Below are 27,271 nucleotides of genomic sequence, written 5' to 3' on the forward strand. Positions count from 1 at the left end.
GGGAAATCTCTTTGTTTATCAAAATAACCACGTCGGTGTAAACAGGGTATAATTAATGACAAGAAAACTAGCGGCATGTCCACATAATGACCGCGCACCCCCTAATCCCCCCACATCCACACAGGTGCTAGTCGCTGAGGAGGACACAGGGACTAAACACGTGATGGACTCTTCAGAACAGGTAATTATCTTCACTTGAGTTTATGCGTAGAAATGTCACCAGACAACACAATCTTCCAAATATAGCCATACTGAGAAATTCAGAGAGAGCTGTGGGGAGCTGATAGTCTTAATTAGCTTTGTAGCAACTCATTTGGCAATGGCTTGAATGTAACGGACGTTCATTAATATGTAAAAGTTAGGCATTAAAGCGTCACATTACTTAAAGATGAGTGAAAACAAAGAAAGTTAGATTTTTTAGTTAGGAAGAAAACTTATTGAAGTCACAAAAAAATCCAATTTTTGAAGTAAAACTCAAAATATTGAGAGTGAAGTGAATCCTGTGAACAGATATGCACAAATTAGGTAAAGGTTTCATAGATTAGAATTGATCAACAGATACAATTTTTATTTGTATAGCCTATGTAAGTCAAATAAAGAAATTTAATAAATTCTGAATTTTGTTAAAGGTAAAGTGGATCCAAGACAATGACATCAAATTTCAGACTAAAAGTTATAAAACTCAGATCAAAGTCAAATTTAATTCATGTTTTCTATATAAAACGTGCTATTAGAAAGTGTCATAAAAATAAGTCATACTCATTTTATTCTAAATTTCCCTAAAAGACTCAAAAGTCACATTTATGTAAGACTTTTAAGAATAGTTATTCTGAGAGTGAAGTGGATGCTTAAAATAAAGTGGACATTTCTAGATAAATGTTTCCAAGAACATAAACTCACAGAAAGAAATTCAATATTAAAGTGAAATTTTAGATAGTAAAAGTCAGAATGTTGTGCAAGTGCTTTATATCAGCACTTTCCACCCATATAGCCCTTTACAAACATCCAGTCCAGTCCCAACTACTTTTACTTTGAAAGTCAACATAAAAAAAACAATTTTTTCTCCACCTCCCCATCTGCATGGCATTTGATTTACAATTCTAAAACCAGCTCAGGCATGTATTCGCATTTGCTGCACGCACACACACACACACGCACACACCCGCACACACACGCACACACACACACACACACGCACACACGGACGTGATTGGTGACTTGTGAGTGGACGCAGCTTGCATGTGCACTGATGCCTGAACACCAACAGCAGCGCCTCGCCTCTTACAGACAACTTGTAATACATTGTTATCTTTCTGTTTCTCTTTTCCACCTCTGCGAGTTATCGAGTGAAGGCTAGAGGCATATGACCAAAGCACGTGGGGGAGATCTCGATTGATAATTAACTGAGGTAGCCTACCTGAATCGGTGACGTAAGTGGAGGGTAGGGGGTAACGAGAGAGAGAGAGATAGAGAGAGAGAGAGAGAGCGAGAGAGAGAGGATGGGGGCGGGCCGGAGAGGAGAGAAAGGTCTTGCCTGTTGTCTTGCTGAGGCTCTTTGATTCAGTGGCAGTGACTGAGACAACCCCGTTACCGGCCATCGTAAACCCGGTAAGTCCTCTACATCTTCTCCCGCTCTCTTTCTTTATTAAATACGTATCTTTAATTGTGTATCTCTCATTAGAAAAAAAAATTGAAGGCAATGCTTCGTTTCCAATTAGGAAGTCAGATAAAAGAAAGTTTATGCGTAAAATAAAGGCGAATAAGACCAAATAAAAACGTTCCCCGGCGGCATATTTATGATCCATGTGAAATACAGGAACACGGGTTGAATCTATTATCTAGTTAAAAAACCCGTTTTATGTTAGAAGGGAAATCTAAGGAAAAAAATGTTAAATCTTTGTTTATTACTTTTTGAAGCTGAAGCGCTCCAAACCCCCAGATGGAAACTTGGGCGCTGTCCGCGGTACTGAAAGTGATCGCATTTTACAATCAGTCCAGTTTTTGCCAATTATCGATCCAATTTCTTCTTTTTTATGATGCCTGCTTATTAATAAAGTTTCCCGTGGATATTTGGCCTAACATAAAGTCCTATTTAACCGACTAAATCCATTTGTACATGCCTCTCTTCTCCACAGTGTAACTACGAGCTTCGATCATACTCCAGATCAACAGCTAAACATTTCCCCGGAGAACATCGCGTCTTTATCGCGTCTCTGCAGTCGAAATCATAACAGGACATTTGGCCAAAGCGAACTTTGATAAGAAAACAGACAATTAGACTGGACGACATCAAAGTTGGAAGATGCTTTGTGTGTCTGGTGAGCGCAAAATCTGCCAGTCAAAGTTCGCGAAGCAAAGCTTGGCACATAAAGGAGTACCTGCGATGAAGAAACCCGCAAGAAGCTCCACGCGGTAAGAAGTGGACGAGTGATATTCAGAGAGAAAGACCAGACAGAAGAGTGTGTAGGCCAAAGAACAAACACCAGCGCGTCCTCAAATGATGGGGATTAAGCACCTTCTGCTTCTTTTGATTTACTTAGACCCGCTGAATGTCCTGTGCGCCGCCAACACCAACAAAAAGAACAAATTCCCTCCGAGGAGGAACCCAAAGGTGAAGGAGGTCAACGGCAGCACCACAGCGGTCCCGCTGTCCGTGGCCGTCCCGGGGAAGATCACGCAGGTCCAGGCTCCCAGGGTGCAGCACGACACCTGTCTGGGCTACTACGACGTGAGCGGGGCGTACGACAAAGAGTTCAGCTGCAACAACACCGATCACCGCTTCTGTTGCGGCAGCTGCTTCCTGCGCTTCTGCTGCGCGGACCGGGGGATGCGCCTGGAGCAGAAGAGCTGCACCAACTACAACACACCGGACTGGATCAAAACCCAGCCCCCTTCACCGGGGCCCACAGGTGATACCTACGACCCGGAGCTGGACCAGACCAACACCACAGTGTACATCACCTGCGGGGTCATAGCGCTCGTCATTGCCATTGGGATATCTGTTAAAGTTGCCTATGATAAAGCCACCAAGCCCCCTCAGGAAATGAATGTGCACAGGTAAGAGTTTGCTTGTTTCATAGATGATTAAATAGCTGAAAAACATTATAAAATGTGTAAAGAGAATGTTGTTTCACACCTAAAAATTAACATCATGTCAGCCTTAAGTGAGCAAACATGCTTTTGGGATAAACCTACTTATGTCAAAAAAGGTCGAAATTATCTTCATTTTGCCTATAGTCACATTGATATAAACTGTAGACAAACACATTTTCACAGTAACGTGTAAAAGCATGACCGTCATTTCCCTCCAATAGCCTAAAATCTATTCTGGTGTCTCAACTGACTCACAGCAACCTACATAACTTACTGCCTTAATATCACGGGTTCAGACAAAGCTCATGACCTTCAGCATGTGCCATTACTCTCCTCCTCAGAGCATTGCCATTAAAAAAAAAAAAGATTGTATACCTTTTCATTGTACACATCCCATTCTGTGCCAATCCCAGGAGGGGAGCGTGTGCTATTCTCTGTCCGTTCAACCCCAGAGGGACAAAGTAAATGTCACTGAAAGCCATCATGAGTGATCATGTTCATCCTGATGAGATTAGTCTCTTCTACAGTCATTATATTTTTAAGTCCTCAAGGCACCAGTAGTGGTCACTGAATTGCTCGATAAGTGTTAAAGCTACATACAATCTCACCCTGTGGCCATTCAGATGAACAAAATTGAAGTATAGGGTTTTTTGGGAGCAGATGCAAGGCAACTATTTTACAAATATCATCAGAGCACCAAACGGTTTCTTAATGTTGGCAATTCAATATGTATTGTTTCACACAAGGACCTGCTTTTATTTGTGGATGTGTCCTGCAACACACCTACCAGGGATCCTTGTTAGTTGTTAGATTTACATTGAATCTTGCTTGGTGCTCCAAAATCAACCCAAATGACCAGCTTATGGGTAGAGTTTGCCATTTGAAAGACTCCTGCTGAGTGTTGAAGTGTCGTTGAGCAAAACACTGAACCCCTATGCTCCCGATGAGCAGCTTGGCACTTGGAATGGCAGCCTCTGCCATGAGTGTGTGAATGTTGGCAGGTGTTGTAAAATGCTTTGAGAGGTCAGTAGATGAGAAATGCACTATTTAATATGCAATCCATTTACATTCAGAAGGCTTTCCTAAAAATTGGTTTCAAATCTTTCTTTTTTTTTGAACCTGTTAAATATTCAGGACTCCAACATAAGCAAACAACCCCATAGCTGTCAATAGATTTTTATGCAAATGGTGCTAAATTATGATTGGTACGCAGAAGAATGTGACATCATACTTTTCCAACTGAGCCCCGCCCAGTTCAAACCCAAACCTTAGATGAATCATGTAAGAGCTGAAATGATTCAATGATTAATTTATCCACACAAAAACATTTGGCGTTCTTAACTGGCTCAGTGGTCCGCATGCATGTTTTCGTCCTATTCACTTGGGTTTCCACCCACAGTTCAAAAACCTGCAGTGTTCTTTCTATTGTATATAAGACTGGTTTATGTCTGTCCAGGTTGTCTTGTGGTGGTGCTAGGGTACTCTCCATCACCATTGAAACTTAGTATAAAAAGTAAAGATGGGGTTTTATTTGGGGTTAGGTCTGACTAAAACTGTATGTTCTCCATGCACGTGTTGTCACTTGGTCAATGCCCTTATCCAAGAGTCACTGGAGTCACCTGCCTTTAGCCAGAGTCCATTCTAAACAGAGAAGAGGAGCATGTTTGGTGTTGCTTTAACAAGATGAAGATAATTGATCATTGTTATGCCTTGGCCATGTAACTTTAGCGCCTGCTGCTTTGAAAATGTCAAACAGGATTACTCAGCTTTCTTCAAAATATAATGACAATTTCTTGGATGATAAACAATCTCCCAAATTCTAGCACTGAAACAACACAAAGGAACTCTTTCAGTAGATCAAATTGTAGCTCCAGTGATCACTGTAAGTGTCTTTTCAAAAGCTGGCACAGTCAGCTTTTAAAATCCATATGGACTCATGAGATTTTATAATAAGAGTATTTCATTTTAAACAACAAAAAGAACAACAAAGCTCATGACGCAGCACTTTTTTCCATTTTTGCTCCAAGAAATGAAGAGATGATGAAGTTAATGTCTTCTAACTGCACTTGTATCCCAGCCATGGGGCGTACTTTCAAGTGGATCTGCTTAAAATGCAAACACTTTAATATGAGCAAGAGCCACGAGGGTTTAGAGAGAGGTCAATTAAATAAGGAGGCATGGCTTGCTGGGTGCTCAACAGTGTTTTCTTTTATGTTTTTATGATTTGATATTTTTTCGCCGACCATTTGGCACACAGAAATGTCGTAATGATTGCTGCTGGAATAGACCTCAAAGGCTGGCAGCAGACATTCATGCTGACAGCCGTGACCAAAATGAAGTAGTAGAACATGGGATTAGCTTTATATTTGGCAAGGCTCGGCTGCTAAAAAGTGTGTGCTTCTCTGATGTAATTTAGACTCAAAATCTCTAAATCTAGACTGCTGCGACCGAGGGACGACTGTGAGCAGAATACTAAGCTTTTGGCAGACCTTTGCTGTTTGGTCGGTGACCTTCACCAAAACACAAGAAATGCAGTGAGAGCTAAAGCCAGTGGTTTAAACAGACTGTATTGATCTCATTCTTTAGAGCAAACCGAGATGACATTTTTGCCATTTAGGTGGTGAGAATAATGATCTGTTCTTTGATTGCAGGACTGACAATCTGAGTTAAAAGGCAAGACAACTGAATGAGAAAAAATTACAGTAGCATTACTGAAATTAATGCAAAAGGAAAAGAAAAAGCCCAAAGTTTGCATAAAAAGTCTGCTATTAGGATGTATTGTCAGTTGATTTAAGATTATCAGAGAAATACTATCATCAGCAAATATGTGGTACAATAAAACACGACGGATTGCATAGACCCCAAAGATATGTTCTAGGTAATTATTGTCAAAACATAGTTTGTTTTTAAGAGAACGATGACAAGCGATGACAGCTTAAATTTTATTCCGCTTTTGATTAGATTGATCACTCTGTTGGCCTTATGTTAAAAGCATAAGGCTGGTTGTATTCTATATTTTTGGTACAGTCAATATATCCCCCAACAAAGAGTAAAACCACAATGTTTTGAGTCCTTTTCTTTCCACATTTCCCCACCCTGTCTGCAGTCCTCAGTCCCAAACCCAATCGTTCTAACTGAAGACGTAAAACCTTATGCAACCTTAAGGTGCAATAGCAAACTCTGTAACTCAGTTTAATTATGGTGTCCTCCAAGGGTCCATTCTTGACCCACTGTTGGTTTTAGTTTACACGCTTTTAATCAAAAGGGTTTAAATGTAAATGTAAATGTAAATGTGCTGTATTTATATAGCGCTTTTCCAGTCTTAACAACTGCTCAAAGCGCTTTTACATCTACAGGAAACATTCACCATTCACACACATTCATACACTGTGGCCGGGGCTGCCGTACAAGGTGCCACCTGCTCATCAGATAAAAATTCACACACATTCACACTCCGATGCGCAGCACCGGGGGCAACTCGGGGTTCAGTGTCTTGCCCAAGGACACTTCGACAATGACTGCAGGATATATAGTACAGGATAGTAGTAACACAAACAATTGGAAGTGGCCAATATATTGTCAACAGATGCTTTAAACTGTCAAATATTATTATCAATGACTGACAAAAATGCAGTAATGATTGTGCTCTATTAGGATGATAAACAGCCACAGCATTTCGGACCAATGTGGCTGCGGTTTCCATGTAAATTGACATACATGTAACAAAAGTAACAAAAAGTCTTTTTTACTTTTGTGCTTTTGTTTGAGGCCAAATGTTATTCTTTTCGCTTAAAATATATGTTAAAGTTGGCCTACAAACTGCTGTAACTCCTTCTGCACATGACATAGCAGCCAACTGGGACAATGTAAAATCAGGTCGCCTGTGTCTGCGAAAAGGAAACCTGCTAAAGTGTGCTTCTCCTGGAAGGGAAATGCTATTAATATATGGTATGTCTTCCAAAGTCACAGAGTTATAGGAGAGTGGAATGTGTGGTTGACATTGACACAGTTAAATTGCCCTTTCATTTTCTAAAAGAAAACGCAGAGCTGGCACTCCATCTCACAGGCTCACTGTGCCTCCAAAAGTTGGAACTGGTGTAGGTAAAATATTGCTTTTAATTTGTGGTTTCAAAGGAGAAGCACTGACTTAACTTTTAATAAATGTGCCTTGAACTCTGGTCCGGCAAACATAATAGGACTTGTCTGTACCTTGTGTCCCGCGCTATTAAAAATCAAACTCCTTTGTGACTCTACGTAATTAGGATTTCCTCTCTGTTTGCAGCACACCTCTATGATTTAATTTGGAGCTCTATCTAAATAAATTAGGAAGACCTTTAGGGGGATTGTGGCGAGAGAAAAAAAGTGTTGGGTAATTGGGAAAGGGAAACATTGCAGTTAAAAAAAAACATTTTTCTTTTGTGTGATTTCATTCCAGAGCCCTGGCAGACATTCTGAAGCAACAAGGACCAGTTCCAATATCTCAGTATGAACATGAAAACCTTGCAGCGATTAATGGGTCACCCAAAGACGAGACGCCGGTCAGATCCTCGAAGAGTCATTACACACCTGTTCACGCCAAGGCATCAAATCACGGTAGGTGACATTGCTTATATAGAGATTCATAGCTCCGAGTGTAAAATTGAGCATGTTTGAAGGCAAAAATGTTTATGTGTAGCTGTTTCTACATGTTTATTTGAAAAAATCCAACTTTTTATTATTATCATGGTAAAGCTTAAGCGTTGTAAAGAAAGAAACCCTTCGCTTTCCTTAATCTGCCAAAAAGAATTTGATTGACGTCCACTGAAATATATGGATGGACTGTGAGATCTTAAGCTTTCCCTACTCAATCTTTCTTAAGAGGAACCACATAAGGAAATATTGTATATAGGGAATTAAGTGCAAGGCCTTGGCGGAATTCTTGTCTCGCTTTCGCTCACGTCCCATAAGCCTACTCAGCATTGGCTCAAAATTGAGATGCAAATTATCATCTTCTGCGGGAGACGCAAGCTTTTTGTCCAGAGATAATTCTGTTGTGCAATGCTGTTCCTCCTACTTTTAACCAGTTAGTCTCCAGATCCCTGCTCTAGGGATCAGCTCGTTTGCTAAGTGCCCTAGTATTTTGTCCCAGATTCAACAGTGTTGTATTTCACTCTTGAGTCACCCTGCCCCCACCCTCCTCTCTGCTACCGCCACCAACACCACCCAACAGGAGTGAATGTCAGAGGAGAGCAAAACAGCCTGTACTGCAAGATGTGAGCAACTTTTCTGCAGCAGAATTACTTTTTAAACTTGTGAAACATGCTGCCCGGCTACAAGGAGAATCTGCTTTTGCCTATGTTTTTGGTCTACCAAATAAGTGGAATTTATCTAACGATTGGTCACCATCCTGGTCTTAAATTATTTTATTTTTGTAACGTCTGCATTACTTAAAGTATTACCTCATGTCCCCTTTTCTAGCCTAGGAACTGTTACTGCTAATGTTTTGAAACTTTTAAAGTATATGTTATAACCAGAGTTTCTTTAAAGTAATCAACCACGATATGTCCATCAAGGTTAAAGCTATTTGTGCCAAGTTTCTGCCTCCCCGATAAGAAAGTCTATGTAATGACAACACCACTATTGTTGCATCCACATGACTCAAGCACACCACCCTCACCCCTCCTCCACGCAGTTGCTTGTAACCAAGGAGGACACAGAGGATTTAAAAAAAAACATGAGGGTCTCTTCAGAAGAGGTCAACACCATTTTCTAAACATAGCCATACTGAGAAATGCAGAGAGTTTTGTGGAGCTGATGTATTAACTCATTTGTCAATGGCTTGAATGTATTGGATGTTCATTGATATAAAAAAAAGGTACTCACTAAAACTTTAAACTCAGTTTTGCCAGTAGCTTATGGTATACAATCAATAAAATTGTATTTCAGCCTTTAATACACAGTATTTATGGGATTTAAGACAATTCCAGAAATCTAGGAAGTTAATTTTTGTTTGCAATACACAGAGGAAGAAATAAAAGAGTAGATAACCGAGAAGTAGACAACACTAAGGCTGAACAAGCAGCGGTGCCATCAAGAATGGATTATCCCCCGGGCAAAATGAGTAACAGCCCCAGGGATAAAACCTCCAGGTCCATCAATCAACATTAAAGGTGGTCCTAATTTAATTCATTGCAAATTAGTTGAATAACCCTGCGTGCACCACTAAAACACATAAAATGACATAACTCAATTTAAGTTACATATATTAAGTATTTATCGTTATTATTTTTTTTCTTCACTTTAATGGTTACCAAAATCACTTTCTCTTAGTGTGTCAATCCAACCCGAGGTAACCGAGTTGATTATGCAAGCTGCTCATAACGGCCAACAATTACGTTTCTTGTTAGGCAACAAGCACTCATGGCTCTGGTAATTATCTTCAGTGTGATTCACAATGCCACACATTGTTGTTTTGTTCATAATATGTAGCACCCACAGAAAAGATGTCTCAGTTGTCCAACCTGTGTCATATCCGCTTGCTGTTGTTTGGTGCTTGAACAGCAGCAGTATGTCAGACATGCTGGAGAAGGCATCAGAGAGAAGGGTGGAGGGTGTCTAAACAGGGATGGAGGCGTTTCAGGCAAGACGTAACTCAGATTTTAGGACATATTAAATGATGGGGATGGGAATTTAAGGAAAAATATGTCTTTGTTATTTTTTCAGTGAAACAGCCAAAGCCAATTTTATGTAACTATTGGATACTATATACCTTTAGCTCAACCCATTGTTGGGCTTCTCTTAGTACATTTTCTTAGTACATATTCCAGTAGGAAGTCTTTGCATTGGAACGTACTGTTACATGTAGAATCTGTAGGCAATGGGGCAATTTCTTTGTTATTGTACGCGTTCTGGTTTTGTTGTAGTTTACTTATCTGCATTCATAAGAACATATCTCTAAATAGAGATGTCATCTCTGAAGTTCAACTACATTGTTGTGTCTCAAATTGTTAAATCGAACCAGGCACGCAGAAGAGGAAGAAGTTGTCTTAGGCCGGATGTCTGTTATCTGTTATCTGGATATCCACACCGGAACGTCATAGATATTGGCCGTTGACCCCAGTGGCTAAATCCTCTTCAGACTGATAGCCGATGGGTTCTGAAATTCAGGTTAAACTAAGGACTGGTGAGAAAAGAAAACTTATTGTTTTTATTATGATGTAGTTATTTTGGAGAGTTAACCTTACATTTCGAAAATGATTACAGTTAGTTATAATATGCAGATGGTGTCTCTGTTTTTATTGGCTCCAAGCTTCGGATGTCAGGCTTTATCACAGCAATGTATATCAAGCCTGACATCCGAGGCTTGGAGCCACCAAGGAGAGTTGTGATTGGTTTAAACAAATGCAAAAAAGCCAGAATATTTTTTTTCCTCCCTATCCCAGAATAGATAAGCAGTGTAGTTAGACCATGCTGGAGATAGGTCTGGCACTGTGAGACCACTGTTTTTAGAAATAGTCATATTGTAAAAAGAAAAAAGATGAATAGCACACTTTTGACTTTTTCCTTTAAGTGCTCACTTTTTCTATTTTGTATGTTAGTACAGGTCATTTATATTTTATTTGGTTTCAGCTACATAAATGATAAATAGCAGTTTGGCATCCTAAAAATTCTTAGTACGACCCCACGTTATTAAAGACATCAAGGTGAATACAAAGTTTCACACTTTCAGTATTTACTTTTACTTTTGGCGTTAGTTAATAAAAGGGTTTATAAAGAAAGTGTTACCAATCAATATTACCTGTTTACTTCCCTTTTTGAACGGTGCAGTTCACCTCACTGGGAGCAGAAGATATGTTTTCTTGACAAATGCTCTGTTCATGATGTTGAAGGTGAAGGAAAAGCGGTTTGGAAAATAAAAATGGTCAATGATCAACATCTGGTTTATAGGATGGCCTTCAAAAGCAGAGACAGCTACAGTGATTCTTTGGTCTAAAGAACCCCTCCTGGTTAACACAAAGATCAGATTTAATGTGTCAGAGAATAAAAATAGATTTGAATAGATATTTTTGATGTAGCAGCATAAAGGATCATATATAAGGTCTGTCAGAAGCCACACCCCATTGATGGTGTACTACGGAGCAGCTCCTTCCTTCCGTTTTTATTACTGCTCACATAATAGCTAATAAGTAATTAAAAAGTAGGTAAAAAAGGTTTATTAAAATATTAATTGCAATTAAGAAAAATGGACCAATTTTATAGCATTTCTAACAAAAGGTAAAATATTAGCCCAAGGAGGAAAACATTAAAAAGACGCTGATGACATTCAGCAATGGTGGATTTCGAGCGTTGAAGTGAAAACATCAGCAGTATGTGAAGAGATGTGAAGTTATCCCACTCGATGTTTTGGAAAGAATACTCTACCTCGGTGTGATGCTTATGAAGTGTGTTTTTGGGATGTGGATAGTACTTCTCCTTGACTGTGCATTATCACTTCACCTTCGCATAGTTCCGTTCTGTTCTCTCATTTTTTGTGCTCTAAAGTTGTTATGGTGCTGTGAAAACTAGGCGACAAATGTCTTCCACACTTTGCAGACAGAGAATGGAATCATCTCCGAAGGACACTCACAGCAACTGGCTTCATTTTCAGTTTGAAAGCCCTGCAGATACTTGACTATAATTGACATGAGACCAACTTTAGAATGCTATTTCCAAAGAATGATGTTACGTTGCTCAAAGCAAACCTAAAACCATTTACACTCTGTAAATTGGTTCCAACTTTTGTTTTCTTGACAGTGAAAATTCACCCTTCATAGCCAAAAGTATTTGGACACCCAAACATAGAACGTGGATATCCAGGCCAGTCTCATGGCAGCTCATGAAATGGTCACAATATTTAATCTATTGATTTGTGTACAGGTCATGTTAATGTTGTTATTTTTATGTATTGATTACGAATTTATAACGTATTTCAATGGGAAGCCTATTTTTTGATCCCAGAACGATTACGGTAGCGAGTAGTATTGAAGAGATGAAAATACCCATAGGGAGGTTGGTTGGGGTCCTGGATGGTTCAAACAACACAGGACTTTCACCCCGGACACCGGGGATCGGGCCCAGCATTTTGCAGTTCCTTTCCCTGTTATTCTCTTCCTAACCACAACCGTCCCGTTGTTGTCGGTGTGTCCTGCTTGTGACGGTTCCTTTCTCCAGTCTTTTTTCCTAACCACAGCCGTCCCATTGTGGCCGCCGTGTGACGTTTCATTTTCCCATTGTTGTGTGCCACAGAAACAGTTGATCCCGTCCCTGCACCCGGGGATTGCGTCCCGCATGTGGCGTTTCAGTTCCCAGTTGTTGCGTCCCCCGGACCAACCCAGTGTCATGGCAGTTTCTTTAAATGGTTACGTTCGAAAATTGTGACCTGTACACAAATCAATAAATCAAAATAACGTGACCATTTCACAAACTGGGGTAAGCCCGGCTTGGGATACCTGAACACTGTACCCATATGTAAGTTTTGTAAAAAGAAACAAAACCTTCCATTAGATTTTGAAATTGGCTGCAGAGACCTGCTCCGTTTTTTGCGTAATCAGGTCTGACTCACAGTTGCAGTTCCAGTTCCTCCCAAAGGTCTCGGACGGGGATGAGGTCAGGTTTTTTTTTTTTACAAGCTAGTCAAGTAATTTGGAAAGAACTCGGGAAACCATTTCTTTATGGCCCTGGCTTTGTGCATAGATGATTTTATATGAATTCAAAGTTTCCACAAAGCTAGAATAACACTATTGTCTGAAATAATTATTACATGGAGTAATAAAAAGGAAAAGTTCAAGATAATGCACAAATGATGCAATGCAAATTAGCTTTGCTCAATGTCTGGACACATCTTGAGAGATGCAGCTGGTCAAAGCCAAACCAGTTATTTTCCGTCTTTATGCTAAACTAAGCTAAGCTAAGTCAGTTGCTGGCTATAGTTTCCTATTAACGGACATGAGATATTGATCACCTCATATAACTCATGAATTTTATTTCCCAAAACATCAAAATGTTCTTTTATTGGAACTAAGGGACCCCCAGCCATTGATGGAAAAGCCTGGAAATGTAATTAATTTGGAATATTTAGTAGACCTTGAGTTAATATTTACCAGCAACAACCATTAAAGCTCAACCTTTTGTGTTTAAAGGGGTTATGCATTTATGTCAAAGTACAGAAATGGGATGACTGTTGTCTCTATTTTGATGATGTTTTCTTTTCCCTAATGACCAATTCAAATATAACTTTACAAATTTTGCTTTCGTTGGGAGATTAGAGTTTTTATCTCTGAAATAAAACACTTTCCCGCTCATTCATGAACGTATGATGAAAAACTTCAGTAGTCTGGTTATTCTCTAAAAGAAAAGGTTAGATCTTTTTCATTATGCAGGCAATTTTGAGGAACATTTCCAGAGATAATAAGGGGCTATACAGTATGTTTATACTGTCACATGGGAGCAATTTATGTCCCAGCCGGCGTCTCCAGCTACCTGCCACGCTTTTAGCTCCACGGTGCTGCCCTTGGAGCATGCCGAGGTTATGAATCACCGGCATTTCTTCCTGGGAGACATTATACAAATATACTCTACTGTACCATCCATATAGACACAACGGTGTTGTTTTGAAATCACTAGATGCAGGGAAATATGTTTATTCTTTTCTTTGGATTTTTACAAAAGGTCCCACAATAACAGAGCTGGTCAGAGTGCGTCAGTAATCAGTTCATAGTAATCCTCTGGGTTTGATAAAAATAAACAAACGAGCTGTGGTGCTCAGGCTTGAGTGCCAAGCTTCAGTTGGATGAAGACCAGGCCAAATGGTCCCAGGTGTTTCTTCTCATTATGATAATTTGAAATGCTGTTCGATATCCGCTTCCTGAGGCCCAAAGGTCTGAGTGATGTTATTGACTTTGAAGTAGTTTCCTTGGAGAAAGAGGCATTTAATTGTTCGCTGATTAATGTAGACAGGGACTAACAAAGAGAAATAAAGGAGCGGTTTGATAAACCAACTTTATTTTGTTTTTATTTTTCCTTTTTGCTGTTTTTTTCAACACTACCTTCTTTTATTTCTTCTTAAGACTTGTGTGTGATTGACAGGACAATTGGAAGTCTTGTCTTGTTCTTTTGTTCAGCCCCTGCGATCTCAATTACACCACTGGTTCGGAGCGGAGTTAACAGCAATGTGGTACAAATTGCATTACGGAGTGTTCTTTTATCACAGGGGAAATCCAAAAGAGTGTATACCTGAATTGTGCAGTGTTCAAAGAAGGGGGCTTAACCGTCACCATCACATTTAACTAAGTAACTGGATCGGTTTGATGTGGTGAGATATGCCTTGGGAGTCGTGGTTCACTTCTGTTATGGCCCTGTACAGCAAACTTAAAAAGGAATTTCAGGGCTATTATGACTGACTAGCACAACAAGACCTCCACATCATCCGTTGATAAATGTTGTTTATTCTTACCCTCTTATACAACCCATAAAAGCCTTTCATAAATGAACGCCCCTGCTTTAGTAGTTCACTAACTAGACCTGCTCTACTCTATGTCCCCCAGCCTCTAGCACCACTTATTTAGCAATGGCATAGGAATTTTGCTGACCACTGTTCTGGTGATACCAGAGAACAATGAAGCCCTTCTGGTCTCAGATACTTTGGCTGAAATAATCATTTTCCACACTTTTTTGTCTCACTAGGACACTATGGGAAAGAAAACCTGCGCGGCGGAGGCCAAGACATGCACAACTTCATCACCTCTGGGTTTGTTACACTTGGACGTGGCCACTTGAAAGGTAAAGTCCATCTTCCTTATCTGGTTTTCACTTCACTGTACCCTGAAAACCAGAATAATAAGCATCTCACTCACTCACAAGGCTACTGTGTCATGCTGTTGTTCTCCTTCTGCCAAATGAATGTAGCAGACAATCAAACAGTATGACTTTTGTTTCAGCTTGGCGGAATTTGGACATTATAACACATAATGGCTTGAAGTGGGAAATTACAAAGTCGTCCCCCCCCCCACACACACACACACACACACACACACACACAAACACACACACTCTCTATCTCTCTCTCTGTAACGTCCAATGACAAAGTTACATTTTGGCCAGTGTGAATGCAGCATGGCAGAGTAGTAGATTTCCTGACTGTTGTCTTACTTTGGAGTTTTAATGAGTCTGAAGCAGCGTTGGAGTGAGAATGAGCTGTAAACAAGAGGCCTGTTGTTGTGTTTTTACAGCGCAGCACTCCATAGACGAATCAGGGCAGATGTCCTGGCAGGGCGATTCGGACATCCCCCTCTCCTACGGTACGTTCTCCAAATGTTCTGTTTTCTTCCCAGAGAAAAAGCCATACAACCTGCTTTCTGCTCGCACCTGATAAGAAAAGTCTTTTACGCTTCACACACACTTCACACACACATGCACACACACACACGAACCATTCGAGTGCCCTTGGACGATAATCACAGTGCAGTCATTGGGTGCAGAGTGCCACATTCGTAACATTTTATTACTCTTTTTTTTCTTGTTGGTGGTTTTGTGAGCCACAATCATTCCACTGGTGGTTGTTTAACAGCTGATTTGAATGAGAGCGACAGATGAACAGTCACAAAGATTATTGATATGGTTTATATGGACAGGTGAGGGTGTCAGACTTGTACATGGCTGCTGTTATTAACCGTGTGAGTCTCAACAGCTGATAAAACCTTCTTAGGTGTCTGCAAGGTAAGTGAAAGATCAAGAATTGATTTTAAAACACTAACTTGACATATTTTTCTCTGATTGAGAGTGACCATCCCTGTATTTATTTATTTGGTGGTTTTGCTCCGCATTTTGCAGAAATCTTCAATCACAGTGTGAGCTTGACATTTTTTTCCTGAATGAAATTTGAGTTTAAATAGATTCTGCTCAGCCACGTGTCACAGTGTGTCTCATGCTTACCACTCAGTTGTTCGGCCTGTTGTAGAGGTCTTTGAATTAGAAAGCCTTTTAATTGAGTCCACAAGCCACTTGATCCAAATACTGGCAGTCCATATAATGTTATCCGTTATAAGTTTCGAATGACATTAACAGGACATTTTTCTCTCGAGAATATTCATCACTGTGGTTCTTTTACAAATACAATCCACTTGCAATTGAAGCGTAAAAGCTGTAAATAATTCTGACTGGTCCTGACTTCCCTCAGCTCTCTTTAAAAAGATATATAGGCTTGTCAGTTCTGTGTAGCTTTTTTATGAGTCGGTTTCATTATTAGGTGCATTATTTTAGACCTCTAGTTTTCAGCTCAAGTGAATGTACGGTTGCTGCTGTAAGTGACATACATACCCAGATAATGCTTTGACAAAAGGTAATTCTCCTTAAAAGGTTTATTTTAGTAAACTGATGATTGCAACCTGACAGCTTTACTTTATAGTGTTGTGATAAAACCGTACTGAACGAAGTACACGTTTGGCAGTGCAGAATGGGGTTTGTTAGATAACAAAACATGGTTTCTGTTACTGAAAAGAAAAAGCCTTTCTTAAACTTGCTCCATATTGCTTTCATTATCAACAATGTCTAGCAGCACACATAACTTGTATTCAACACAAGTAGCTCAAAGTGACCAGTTTGTGCAGCTTTCCGTGTAGTCTCTCTAAAGGCTCTGCACCCAAAACCTGTAGTTACATTTACATGTGTCGCCTTTGTTACTACGTTGTAGTCTGTCTCGCTTTGCCGGACAATCCACACGTTGCTAAGCCGAGGAGGGTCTGGATAGTCCAAACAGCATTCCGGGATGGGAGAAAAATGTGCTCTGGTTTATTGGCATTTCTTTTAACCAATCATAATCATCTTCGGTGGCTCTAGGAGATGCTGCAAAACAGTTAGGTTGGATGGATAGTCTAGCTAACTGTCTGGATTTAACCTTCAGAGATCCATATAGAGTTAACCATAGTCCTCAGAAATCCACCAAACTTAGAATTCCAACGGAAAGAAAGCAGAAGGAAACAAAAAATGGCGGAACTTCCTGTGGCACCTGAGATATGTGATATGATATGAGATTCTTTGGAATGAAAAGTGCGTTATAAATACAATATATTATTATTATTATTATTAAGGATATAGAACACTTTGCTGTGACACTGACACACAAAATACTGTCTCAGGACCACAAGTAGGTGTAATCTCCATTGATTATTTGCAGATGAGGAGAGATTTTGGTTAAGAATGCATAAGTAACATGAACAAATGTAGAATGCTGTAAATCCTATTTAATTGTCTAATATGCAAGTTGTTAAGTGGCCCTTGAAGACTTTTAGTGAGGCAAATCTGACGACATTTTCCAAAAAATACCTGCTCTGCTGCTGGTGATGAATTGACTGACATTCATTGTGGGTGACATGTAAAAATGACTCAACCCTGAAGCCAAAATGACTATCACACCCGGCAGAAGGCATATCTTAACTGCTGTGTGTTTTATTCCCCTTTGCAGAACATTTAAAAATTAGAAACTCTTCTATTTGGTGGACTTAAACCCAAGAATTAAAATGACAGCACTGGAAAAGGCAGCAAGGAAACTAGTCAATTAAAATTGAAAGGTTATTGTGGGAGTTTTGAAAACTCCCTCTTGTATGATTTAATTAAATGGGTGTTTAAAGGTGCAGTAGGTAAGACTTATAAAACTAACTTTCTGTCATATGTGCTGAAACTGAGCCTATGTTTGGGTAGAACTACATGAAGCGGGTAAAAAAAGAAAATCTGGCTCCTCTGGCACCACCTACAGACTGGAGTTCAATTTGCAAACATCCACAGCTACCTGTTCAGATGCACCAATCAGGGATGGGGAGGGGGAGGGGGGGTGTCTAACTGTGTGTTTATAACTGCTCAGTCACACACATTCATTCTCCCTTGTGGGGGGAGTGGCTTAGGAAACTTTGGGCTTTAACAGTAAGGGGGGAGGGACTGAGAAGTTATCAATGTTACATTTTTTGGGCCAAGTGCTGGATCTTCGCAATCCTACCCACGGCATCTTTAAAGACTAATATTTTAAAAAAAGTATTCCTGACTGTAAACGTCACCCTCTTGCTGCACATATTAGCTGATGCTCTTTATAGTGGCCTGATAGCGGTGGCAGTCTGTATTTAATAATGTCTAGCTTGATCTTCTAGAAGGCGTTGGCCTCTCTAGTTGCCTCTCCGTCAACTTCGCTAAATGTATCCTAAATTGCATATTTCAGAACTATTAGCTGTGCTTTATGTGGTTGAGGTTGGACGACGATGACGCGCAAGTCGCTATGAGTCGCTCATCAGGATTGGGAAATCACCTAGCCAGACTCCTGCTGACTCTGTAGCCTTCTGCTAACTCTGCCAGCCTGGGCTAGATCGCCAGCTGGTCCGCCGAGTTTTTAAATGTAATTATCAGAATAAACCAAGATGGAATAGGTGGAGAACAGTAGCTTAAGCTAGCAAAGTAAACACAGAGGAAAAGGTGAAGATCAGCTACCACCTATGGCTAGCATCACAACTACGTGGACAACCAAGACCACGTCTGCGTCCATCTCCATCTCTAGAGGGGCCACAAAGTAAAGCATCCACACATTGAACAAAGACCGCCCCTTGCGTGCTGGGCATCCTGCTAGCCTGTGTGCAGACAATGGAGGATGACGAGCTGACAGGCCAACCATTCCTATGTGCCGGTGTCGGTTTCCAGTAGGATGGAAGCTGTGGTGTCCTTTCACCGAGACAGTCGCTCGATCCTGGAGGCCACACTTTGCTTCATGATGAGTCATGCAGAACCCGAAGGACTTGATAGGATTCCATTACAATTTCATGTCAATAAAAATTGATTGCTTGATTACAAGTGGAGGTCCTTTCAGCCTCCGTCATACATGTCTTAGTTTAACATCTGCCCTTCCCCCCCACTGCCAGATGTGAACCGTGTCACCGCTGACTGCATCTTGCCCCCGTACTGTACTTGACTAAAGTGCCGTGTTGAGGTACTTGTTCTTTGCCGGAGTATTTCTTCTTCTTTTTTAATTTCTTTTCTTCTGTCATTTTATCCTTCATTCCTTTTAAACCTTTGTACTTTTCTCTCCACTAGATGTATCGAATGACCTTCATTTGGTACTGTCCCTTATTTTTTTTGTTTCTGGCTGTTTTGCTTCAATCCTTCCTTTCTTTGCTTCTTCCCCTCCTTTTTCCTTTCTTCCATTATTTCCTTGCTTTCTTGGTTTCATCCCTTTTTCCCTCCCCCCTCCTTCATTGCTCTGCATTTACCCTTCTTTACTTCTTATTACTCTCCCTTCTTTTCCCATCCTTACATACTTTCCTTATTTTGTCTATGCATTCTTACCCATTTGCATTCTTCCTTCCTCTCTTCTATCTTTCCTTCTTTTCATCCTTTATGCCTTCTGTTGCTTCTTACCCCCTGTCGTCTTTGGGGCTCTTTCCTTTCTTTTTTGCTTTAATTGCTCAGAACAAAAACAACACATACAAGGTTGTTTTTTTACATCTAACGTTAAACCAGTGCCTTTTACTGCTGACATTTCCTAAATAAATATTTGAACACATGACATGAATTTGTAAAAGGGTGTTTTCATATTCTTTCATACTTACATTAAAGGGTTTGAACAGCAGCCTGTTCTCGTATTTGCATTTCAAACAAAACAATTACAATTACTTCTTCGAATTCCACATTTTTCCTGCGTAGGAGCGTTGTGGTGAAAGACTACAAACAGTGCAGATTTGAATGTACATCAGAGTTAACAAGCTGCTTAACAAAGCTCCAAGTAATGCTGTCATTAATATTCATGCATTCGTGTTGTAACACGGCACTCTGAGCTTTGTGTGGATCCACACAGCCACACCGTTGGTCTTCCTGTTGGCGTGTGCGGGCCGCTGCCAAGGCTGTGAAGGATGAATTTATGTCTGCTGTCAGTAAGTGTTGGTGTGTTCACTGGCCCCTCCACATGGTCCATCTCTATCCCATGTGATAGATTGTGTGTCGCGATGTGGCCATTTAACAGCTCTGAACAACAGGGATTTTATTCTGATGTAAGGCAAGCGGCTGTCTCACAGTACATGTTCCAACAGAATGAGATTCCTGAACCTGAATTAGAAACTGTGCATTGATCAAAAATGGTTGGGATGGTTTATCCTTGAGATTCATATGTGCTCTCTCGAATTCTTCTCTCATATCCTTATCCTAACCGTAACTCTGCGCTGGCCCGTGCATGGCCTTTGGTTTCCATTTCAATTGTGTATTCATTGGACGTATGGGGAAGTCACCATGATTCATACAATCCTAACCCTTATCCTAACCCCTAGGTACAATTAGGTCAAGGGTTAGGGTTAACACAAAATCACAAGTCTGTCTCAAAGTGCGTGCGTGCGTGTTCTTATGTAACTCCATTTGTGGGGTCCAAAAAACAGGAATACAGTATCCAGACAGCTTTGTGGGGCCAAAATGCTGGACCCCACAACTTTAAAAGGACTGTTTGGGGTTAAGACTTGGTTTTAGGATTAGGGTTAGAATTAGGTTATGGTTAGCGTGAGGGTAAGTGTTAAGGTTAGGCATTTAGTTGTGATGGTTAAGGTTAGGGTAAGGGGCTAGAATGTCAATTGATTGATTATGTCAATGACGGGTCCCCAAAAAGATGTTGAGATGAACTGTGTGTTTGTGTGTATATGTGTTCTTAATGAGATATTTTTTCCTGACAAACAGTCTAAAACCCAAAATAATTCATAGTCACATAAACTGCAAGGAAGAAATTAATTCCAGCAACGTTTTTATCAGCACTGGATTACGGTGATATTTTATATATGCATGCAAATTCGCTATTGCTGAAAATGTTAAATTCCATGTACGATGCTGTGTCACATTTTTTCTCTGACTCGGGTTTCCGCACACATCATTGCAAGTTGTATGAGAAAGTGGGTTTGTCTTTTTACAAGGCCGTGTTGCACAAGCTGCCTTCTTAATTATGTTCTCTACTGATGTACTGATTGGTTGCTGCACCCTTCAGTCACACAGACAAGTCATACGTACATCATTCCTAAAAACCTGTAGTGGACATCTTGGTGTGAGCCACAAAGTCACATTGATCTACATTTAATTTGTTAGCATGGAAGATTTTAAAAATAGGATAAAGGACTTCCTGACCACAGAATGCACATGTCCTGTTGTAGTGTTTAATGCAATTTTGCTGTTTTGTACGAAGTCTGTTGTTTGTTGGGTTTTACTGCGTGTTGAGATGTTGATACCACTTCCTTGGCCAGGACTCCCTTGTAAAAGAGATTCTGAATCTCAGTGGGATTATTTCCTGGGTTAAAATACAAATAATAATAATAATAAATGAAGCAGAGAAAAGCAAATCCTCACATGTGAGCAGATGATTTTTAATGTTTTATTTTAGCTTGAAATATTTAGTGTGATTAATCGTTTTCACATTTTTTGAAACAAACACACCGTACACCCAAAAATAGTGCGAGGTTAAACAATCCCGTCGTGTGCATTTAGCAAACATCTCCCAGATATGTTGTGAACAAACATTCCCCTTCGTCCTCTAGGCTTCTTCATTGCTCTCCTTGCCTTCTCCGCCTGTGGCATCCACTGATGTGCATCCTGCTTAATTACTTTTTCATGAGTTGCTCCCTGTTTTCATCCTGAGGGAATTGCTTTTCCCCCTCTCATCCCAATCCACTTAAGGTGACCTTGTCTTATTGGGACACACTGCAGCAGTCCTCCCACCGCCCTGCGCTGTGGTCCCTCAAGGCCTAAAGTGTGTCTGTGCATAGCTGCGTAGCTGAGTGTAAATGGCGGGGAGTTAAGAGTGTGCCAAGTAGGTATCACTTGTCCAGTTTGCCTCCATTACCGAATCCTTAGACGTCTCAAAGCTGCTGTTAGTGGCTCTGAACTCGGGCAAACGGTAACTGAAAACTTGAGAATTGTAGATCAATGAATCACGTAACATGACATCATCCGCGCACTGCACACCCATGGTTTCCACCCTGACGATGATGCTTTACATTGATTCTTACTATGATTCTTTATTTTGATTCAAAAAGATCAAACAGTGGCAAGTCCAGCTTTTTCTGGCTCTAGTGCTCGCCCATTGCGGCTTGTTAAGATCCACTCTAAAGTGTCAGGGTCTAACTGTGTGTGGACGCAGAAGCAACATTTCATTTTTTTCCAAATACTCTGTTTCCTTTTGTAGCGCCTATTTACAATTTGAGCTGATAGGGTGTACTGTAATTATTTTTAGTATCCGTTTTTGTACAGCTTCATGCTGCCTTCTTTGTCTTGCTCAAATTTCAGCCGGTGTTGTAGTCTTTATGTTAATAAAAACGGACGGCACTGACTCCGGAGGTAAAGCGGGCTGGAGGTTCGACCCCGGACAGCCTCCGGTCCACATGGCTGACTCCAGGGCAGTACACTGGAACCACGAAGTATGGGTGAATGACCAGCCAAATGTAAAGTGCTTTGTCTGTTTACAGCTGTGACATTTTTGCTTTGTTTGAAAGCTGTTGAGCACAAAGGGCTAAGCAGGACTCTAACTGTTGCAAATAATAGACAACTGACCCACCTTTATCCTCTAAACTAGAGCCCACACATTACATTAATTCCATCTGTGCATTCTTACCCACTTGTTACATATTTTTCAGTGGTAATATTGATTGTTCGGCTGAAATATTAATGTAGATGGACTCAAGGTAAAACCAAGACAAAACTGACTGCTAATGAAGTTACGATTGTAGAGCTGTAAGAGCTGTGTCGTGTATAACAGCCCAGAATCTACCTCCATTTTGCAAAACTCAAGCTTTCTGTCCATTTCCTTGGGCAATGGAAGGTAGGTCCGTAGTGTTCCCTGGTGGTGATAAATCAAATTTCAATCAAAAAGGTAGAAGAACAACAGTGCTGGTGTTATTTTTGATTTGCAAAACCACTCTTCTCAGAGCTGGCAACATCCATACAGCAGTACATAAAATGCCAAAGAGCAGCCTTACGTCTTGAAACGATCAAAGCATCCACAGAGCTGAGACTTAAAGAAAAGGAATGACACAGAGTGAAACAGCAGTGAAAGCTGTACCCCCTCATCTTTCGGTCACCGAGCTGTGAACTTTTCATCATGGTGATGTGTGTGACAGGTGGCAGCTTGTTGCGGCCCACGCTGGGCCAGATATGAACCCAGACACACACAAACTGTGTAAAGCCTGGCATTTTGACCAAAAAACATAACTCTCAGAAGTAACTACGTTAAAAGTTAGTTTCTCCCACCCAAAAAAAAGCTGGCAGGGGAGACTGAAATATGTGCCAAGTATAGAATATAGAATATAGCAGAGGAGGCATTTGTTTAAGCACTAAGATTGAAGGAACAAGGGGTTAAAAGGTTAACACGTGACACTTTTTGCATTTTGTGCCATTGCACAATCATCAATGTATATTTTATTTATTTTAATAAATAAATTATATTTTAATGTAGTCGTTGGGCAAATGTAGACGTTAATGTAACCCAATTTTCTTCATTCAGCTTTGAAAGAAGAAACCATTAAAACGGTTTGTCTTTGGGATATATTTGAACGTGGTTTATTATCATGTCGGATCGGCACAGAGGCCTACTCTCTTCTGTGGCATCAGGAGACACTGAACTTTGCACATCTCAGCAATAATGTATATATTTTTACTCTTTTCTCGCAATTCAAACAATGACTAAAGCACATTATTTGTAGCTGTGGAGAACACAGTCCTAAATGAGGTGATGTAAAAACGTGTGCCCATCAGAACCCTCATTGGTTTTTTTTCACAATCTACGGAGTAGATTAGCAACCTCAGTCTAGGTGGCAGTAATGCAACTTAACGCTGGTTGACACTTGCCATGAAATGGAAGATAGAAGCAGCGTACTCCGTGCGCTTTTCAGACAGAAAGGTCAGAAAGGTGGACGGCAGGTGGGGAGAAAAATAGGTTTAATAAAAGAATGTAAATTGCTCTGATTTTTGGCTTTAACCCAAGATAGTTTGTGGTCCCCAGCTCCCCTTTGGTAGCGTCAGTAAATTTCCCCCACATAATACATCCTAATTTAACCACCGACTATATAGATATAGAAAAAATGGCAAATGTATGCACATTTTTAATCATATTCCGTCTCATGAAGTGTGTTCCTCTTTTCAAGGCCATGCACACCTGCACAGGTGTTTTCAGTTAGCTAACAGTAGTAGAGTGACACGTGGGGCCCTAATTTAACGATCTAAGTGCACGGCGTGAAGCTAGTTTGACGGCGGAAAAGAGGGTCCGTGTGCCAACCGCATGGTTCAAAAGGGTTGGACATAGTGTCTTTATTAATTCAAAGGTGGGATTTGGGAAGAACATGCAATAAGCCAACCAGAGCGTCATCTCCAGTTTCTTTTATAAGCCAGGCGTGTTAGCATAATGGCGGATTTGCACCTTAATATTTTTATGTAATATAAATGTAATATTTTACTTGCATGTTTTTGTGCTGCTGCGCATCCCTAAGTGTGTGTAGCAAGCATAGCCTATTCACATTTTACTAATGCGCTGTTAAAATAACAATGAGATGCTGCGCTCCCAATCACTTCCCGGTGCCCGGATAAATGTGAATGTGCTGTATTTATATAGCGCTTTTCCAGTCTTAACAACTGCTCAAAGCGCTTTTACATCTACAGGAAACATTCACCATTCACACACATTCATACACTGTGGCCGGGGCTGCCGTACAAGGTGCCACCTGCTCATCAGATAAACATTCACACACATTCACACTCCGATGCAACACTGAACTCGGGGTTCAGTGTCTTGCCCAAGGACACTCCGACAATGACTGCAGGGGCGGGGATCGAACCACCAACCTTACGATTGGCAGGCCACCGGATAGATTGATACCAATACGCCAAGAGTGCGTTAACACACCTTCTTGTAAGACCATGAGTGCAAAAAATTGGCGCAGGTGCAATTGCCATTTAAACGACTTGGGCGCTGGACGGTCTTGAAATAGTAAAGACACTTTATGTTGCGTTGCATCGGGCCCAAGACAGGGCCCTTGGTGTGTGTAGTGTCGATTTATGCTAAACTTACATTACCAAAGTCCAGAGAAGATGTCTGATCATGCAATGAAATATCATGCAAACATATAGTGAAAACAGCTCTGTTTGTGAACTTCGGGTGTGTAGGACATGTGGTTAAACAAAATCCATTAAAATGTAAATTTAAACAAAGATCTGTAGAAGAAAAACACTATTTGAACACACACCAGTAATTACATTACAGTTCCACTGGAAGTTGTGTTTGGAGGAGAGCGATAAAAGAACTAAGACAAACAAGATGCAAATAGGTTCAACACATATTCACTATGGATTAAGTCTTCATTCCAGTCAGAGGCACACAGGATAATGTTTATTTTTTTTAAGCTGGTGTTCTCTATTACCTTACGAGTCACACACTTTGCCACTCCCCGTCAATCGTTGTGTACATTGAGGTTACAATATTTGTTTTGAGTAGGAAGTTTAACCTTTTGCTGTCGAAGAATTCATGAAAACCCCAAACATTCATTCTGTTGCCAGGTAGTTTTCTGACTCTGATTGGAGTCAGAAAACTACCTGACTACCTGATTGGTCTTTAAAATGCTCATTTCAAGTCAGACCAGTGTTAACCGGAGTAGTGATGTCCGCTTCTTTCTCAATGAGCGCGATTCGAAGCAGTACGGAGACCATCCTGTCACGGCGCACAGATCTGCAAACAGTCAAATGCACCATATGAATCCATTCCTCTCCTTATCTTGCCTGTCCATTAAAAAGGAGGCTAATGAACCTGATTGGGTTGGTTAGACAAAACTCACACTGGCAGTCCCACAAGCCTTACTACCGCATGGCAAAGAGTGAATATTGAGATTCATGCATTATGTCCTGACACGCACACGCATACATCATGTCCTGACACACACACACACACACACACACACACACTGGATCTAGCCTCTCCTCATGCATTATGTAGTGCATGTCTGTACACTGAAGTCCCATCTAAAGAGCTGACCGGATCGAACGTCAACATGCGCTATCTCATCTATTAAGGCACCACTTACCTTCTCTGAAAATTCTTTATCTCAAATTGGAAATATATATCAGCCTTTCACCACATATAAATATGTATACATTATAATTTCAGAATGTTTTCCTGAAAAAAATTCCTGTGGATTCACATATCAGGTTGTGGTGGTGAGTATGATGTTCAACACAGGCACTGATCTGCAGGATCCTTGTGTGTGTTTTTACTGAGGAGATCATTTCTGTCGTGACAGTCCTATGGCATCTTCATCTTTACTTTTTGAATCTGTTATTTTTGTTGTGTTTTTGCAATTGTATTCTCCAGTGAACTAACACCTCTCTGACGCAGTGTAATACAAAAATAAATAAAACATAACAGAAAGCAACACATATGTATTCCTACTGCAAAAGCAAGTGTGCAGGTAGGTGTAGAGGTGGTGTGTAAGTAATTTTGAATAGGCAAGAGATACATTTGGGGGCACTCATGAAAGACAGATTAGAAAAGAAAAGATCCAAGATGTCCTGATTTTTATACCCATGTATGGATCAATCTCCTGGAACCTGCATTTCCCATAATGCACCTAACAATCTGGGTCTTATTGTTAGAGCTTTGCTGTCTGGTAAATGCCCATGTTTTTTTAAACTTCACGTCCGGTTTATAAGAGAGACTTATGGTAATAAATATGTAGTCTGATCTTAATGTGTAAAATCTAAATTAAAGTCTAACAGAATTTTTCCAACCCCCTTGTTGACTGAATCTATAACTGCTGCAGTTTAGTGATATTTTTCATCATGCCAAGGGTCCATAAGCATCAGTTCACATGCTCAGCTCAGACAGCAAACCTGTGAACGAGTCAGGCTCCACTTTCACATGTTTCATGTGCCACGCTGAAATGCTATTAGAAGCATAACAAAGTTGTGAATTGAATGCAGCAGCGATGAGAAAGCATTAAATGACACGTGAAATCCTGTTAGGATGCAGATTAGCGTTATCTGCACTGCACCTGTCAATATCTATTATGAGTGGAGGGCAAGGACAGGGCAGATCTGGACATGGAAATGCTTCTGTCAGCATAGTGGCCACAACCAAATACCAATACCTAAAAGGGGAGAGCTTGTCTTAGTATGCAAGGAATTA

At 40.5% G+C, this 27,271-nt stretch overlaps 1 protein-coding gene across 4 annotated transcripts in view; it reads left to right on the plus strand.

Moving 5' to 3' along the window:
• The first annotated feature begins 1,269 nt into the window (after positions 1-1,269).
• Positions 1,270-27,271, plus strand: part of LOC117958327 (protein shisa-6) — an 82,933-nt gene continuing 56,931 nt past the window's right edge. For 3 of the 4 annotated variants that reach the window (XM_034894633.1, XM_034894637.1, XM_034894634.1), the window contains exons 1-5: positions 1,270-1,608; positions 2,136-3,057; positions 7,529-7,686; positions 14,794-14,889; positions 15,339-15,407. In XM_034894633.1, coding sequence (XP_034750524.1) covers positions 2,498-3,057; positions 7,529-7,686; positions 14,794-14,889; positions 15,339-15,407 — 883 coding nt within the window. In that variant the 5' untranslated portion in view covers positions 1,270-1,608; positions 2,136-2,497. The remainder of the gene's footprint in view (positions 1,609-2,135; positions 3,058-7,528; positions 7,687-14,793; positions 14,890-15,338; positions 15,408-27,271) is intronic. The other variant, XM_034894636.1, reaches the window with a different exon arrangement.

Source organism: Etheostoma cragini, chromosome 15, assembly GCF_013103735.1.
Source record: "Etheostoma cragini isolate CJK2018 chromosome 15, CSU_Ecrag_1.0, whole genome shotgun sequence".
Taxonomy (NCBI): domain Eukaryota; kingdom Metazoa; phylum Chordata; class Actinopteri; order Perciformes; family Percidae; genus Etheostoma; species Etheostoma cragini.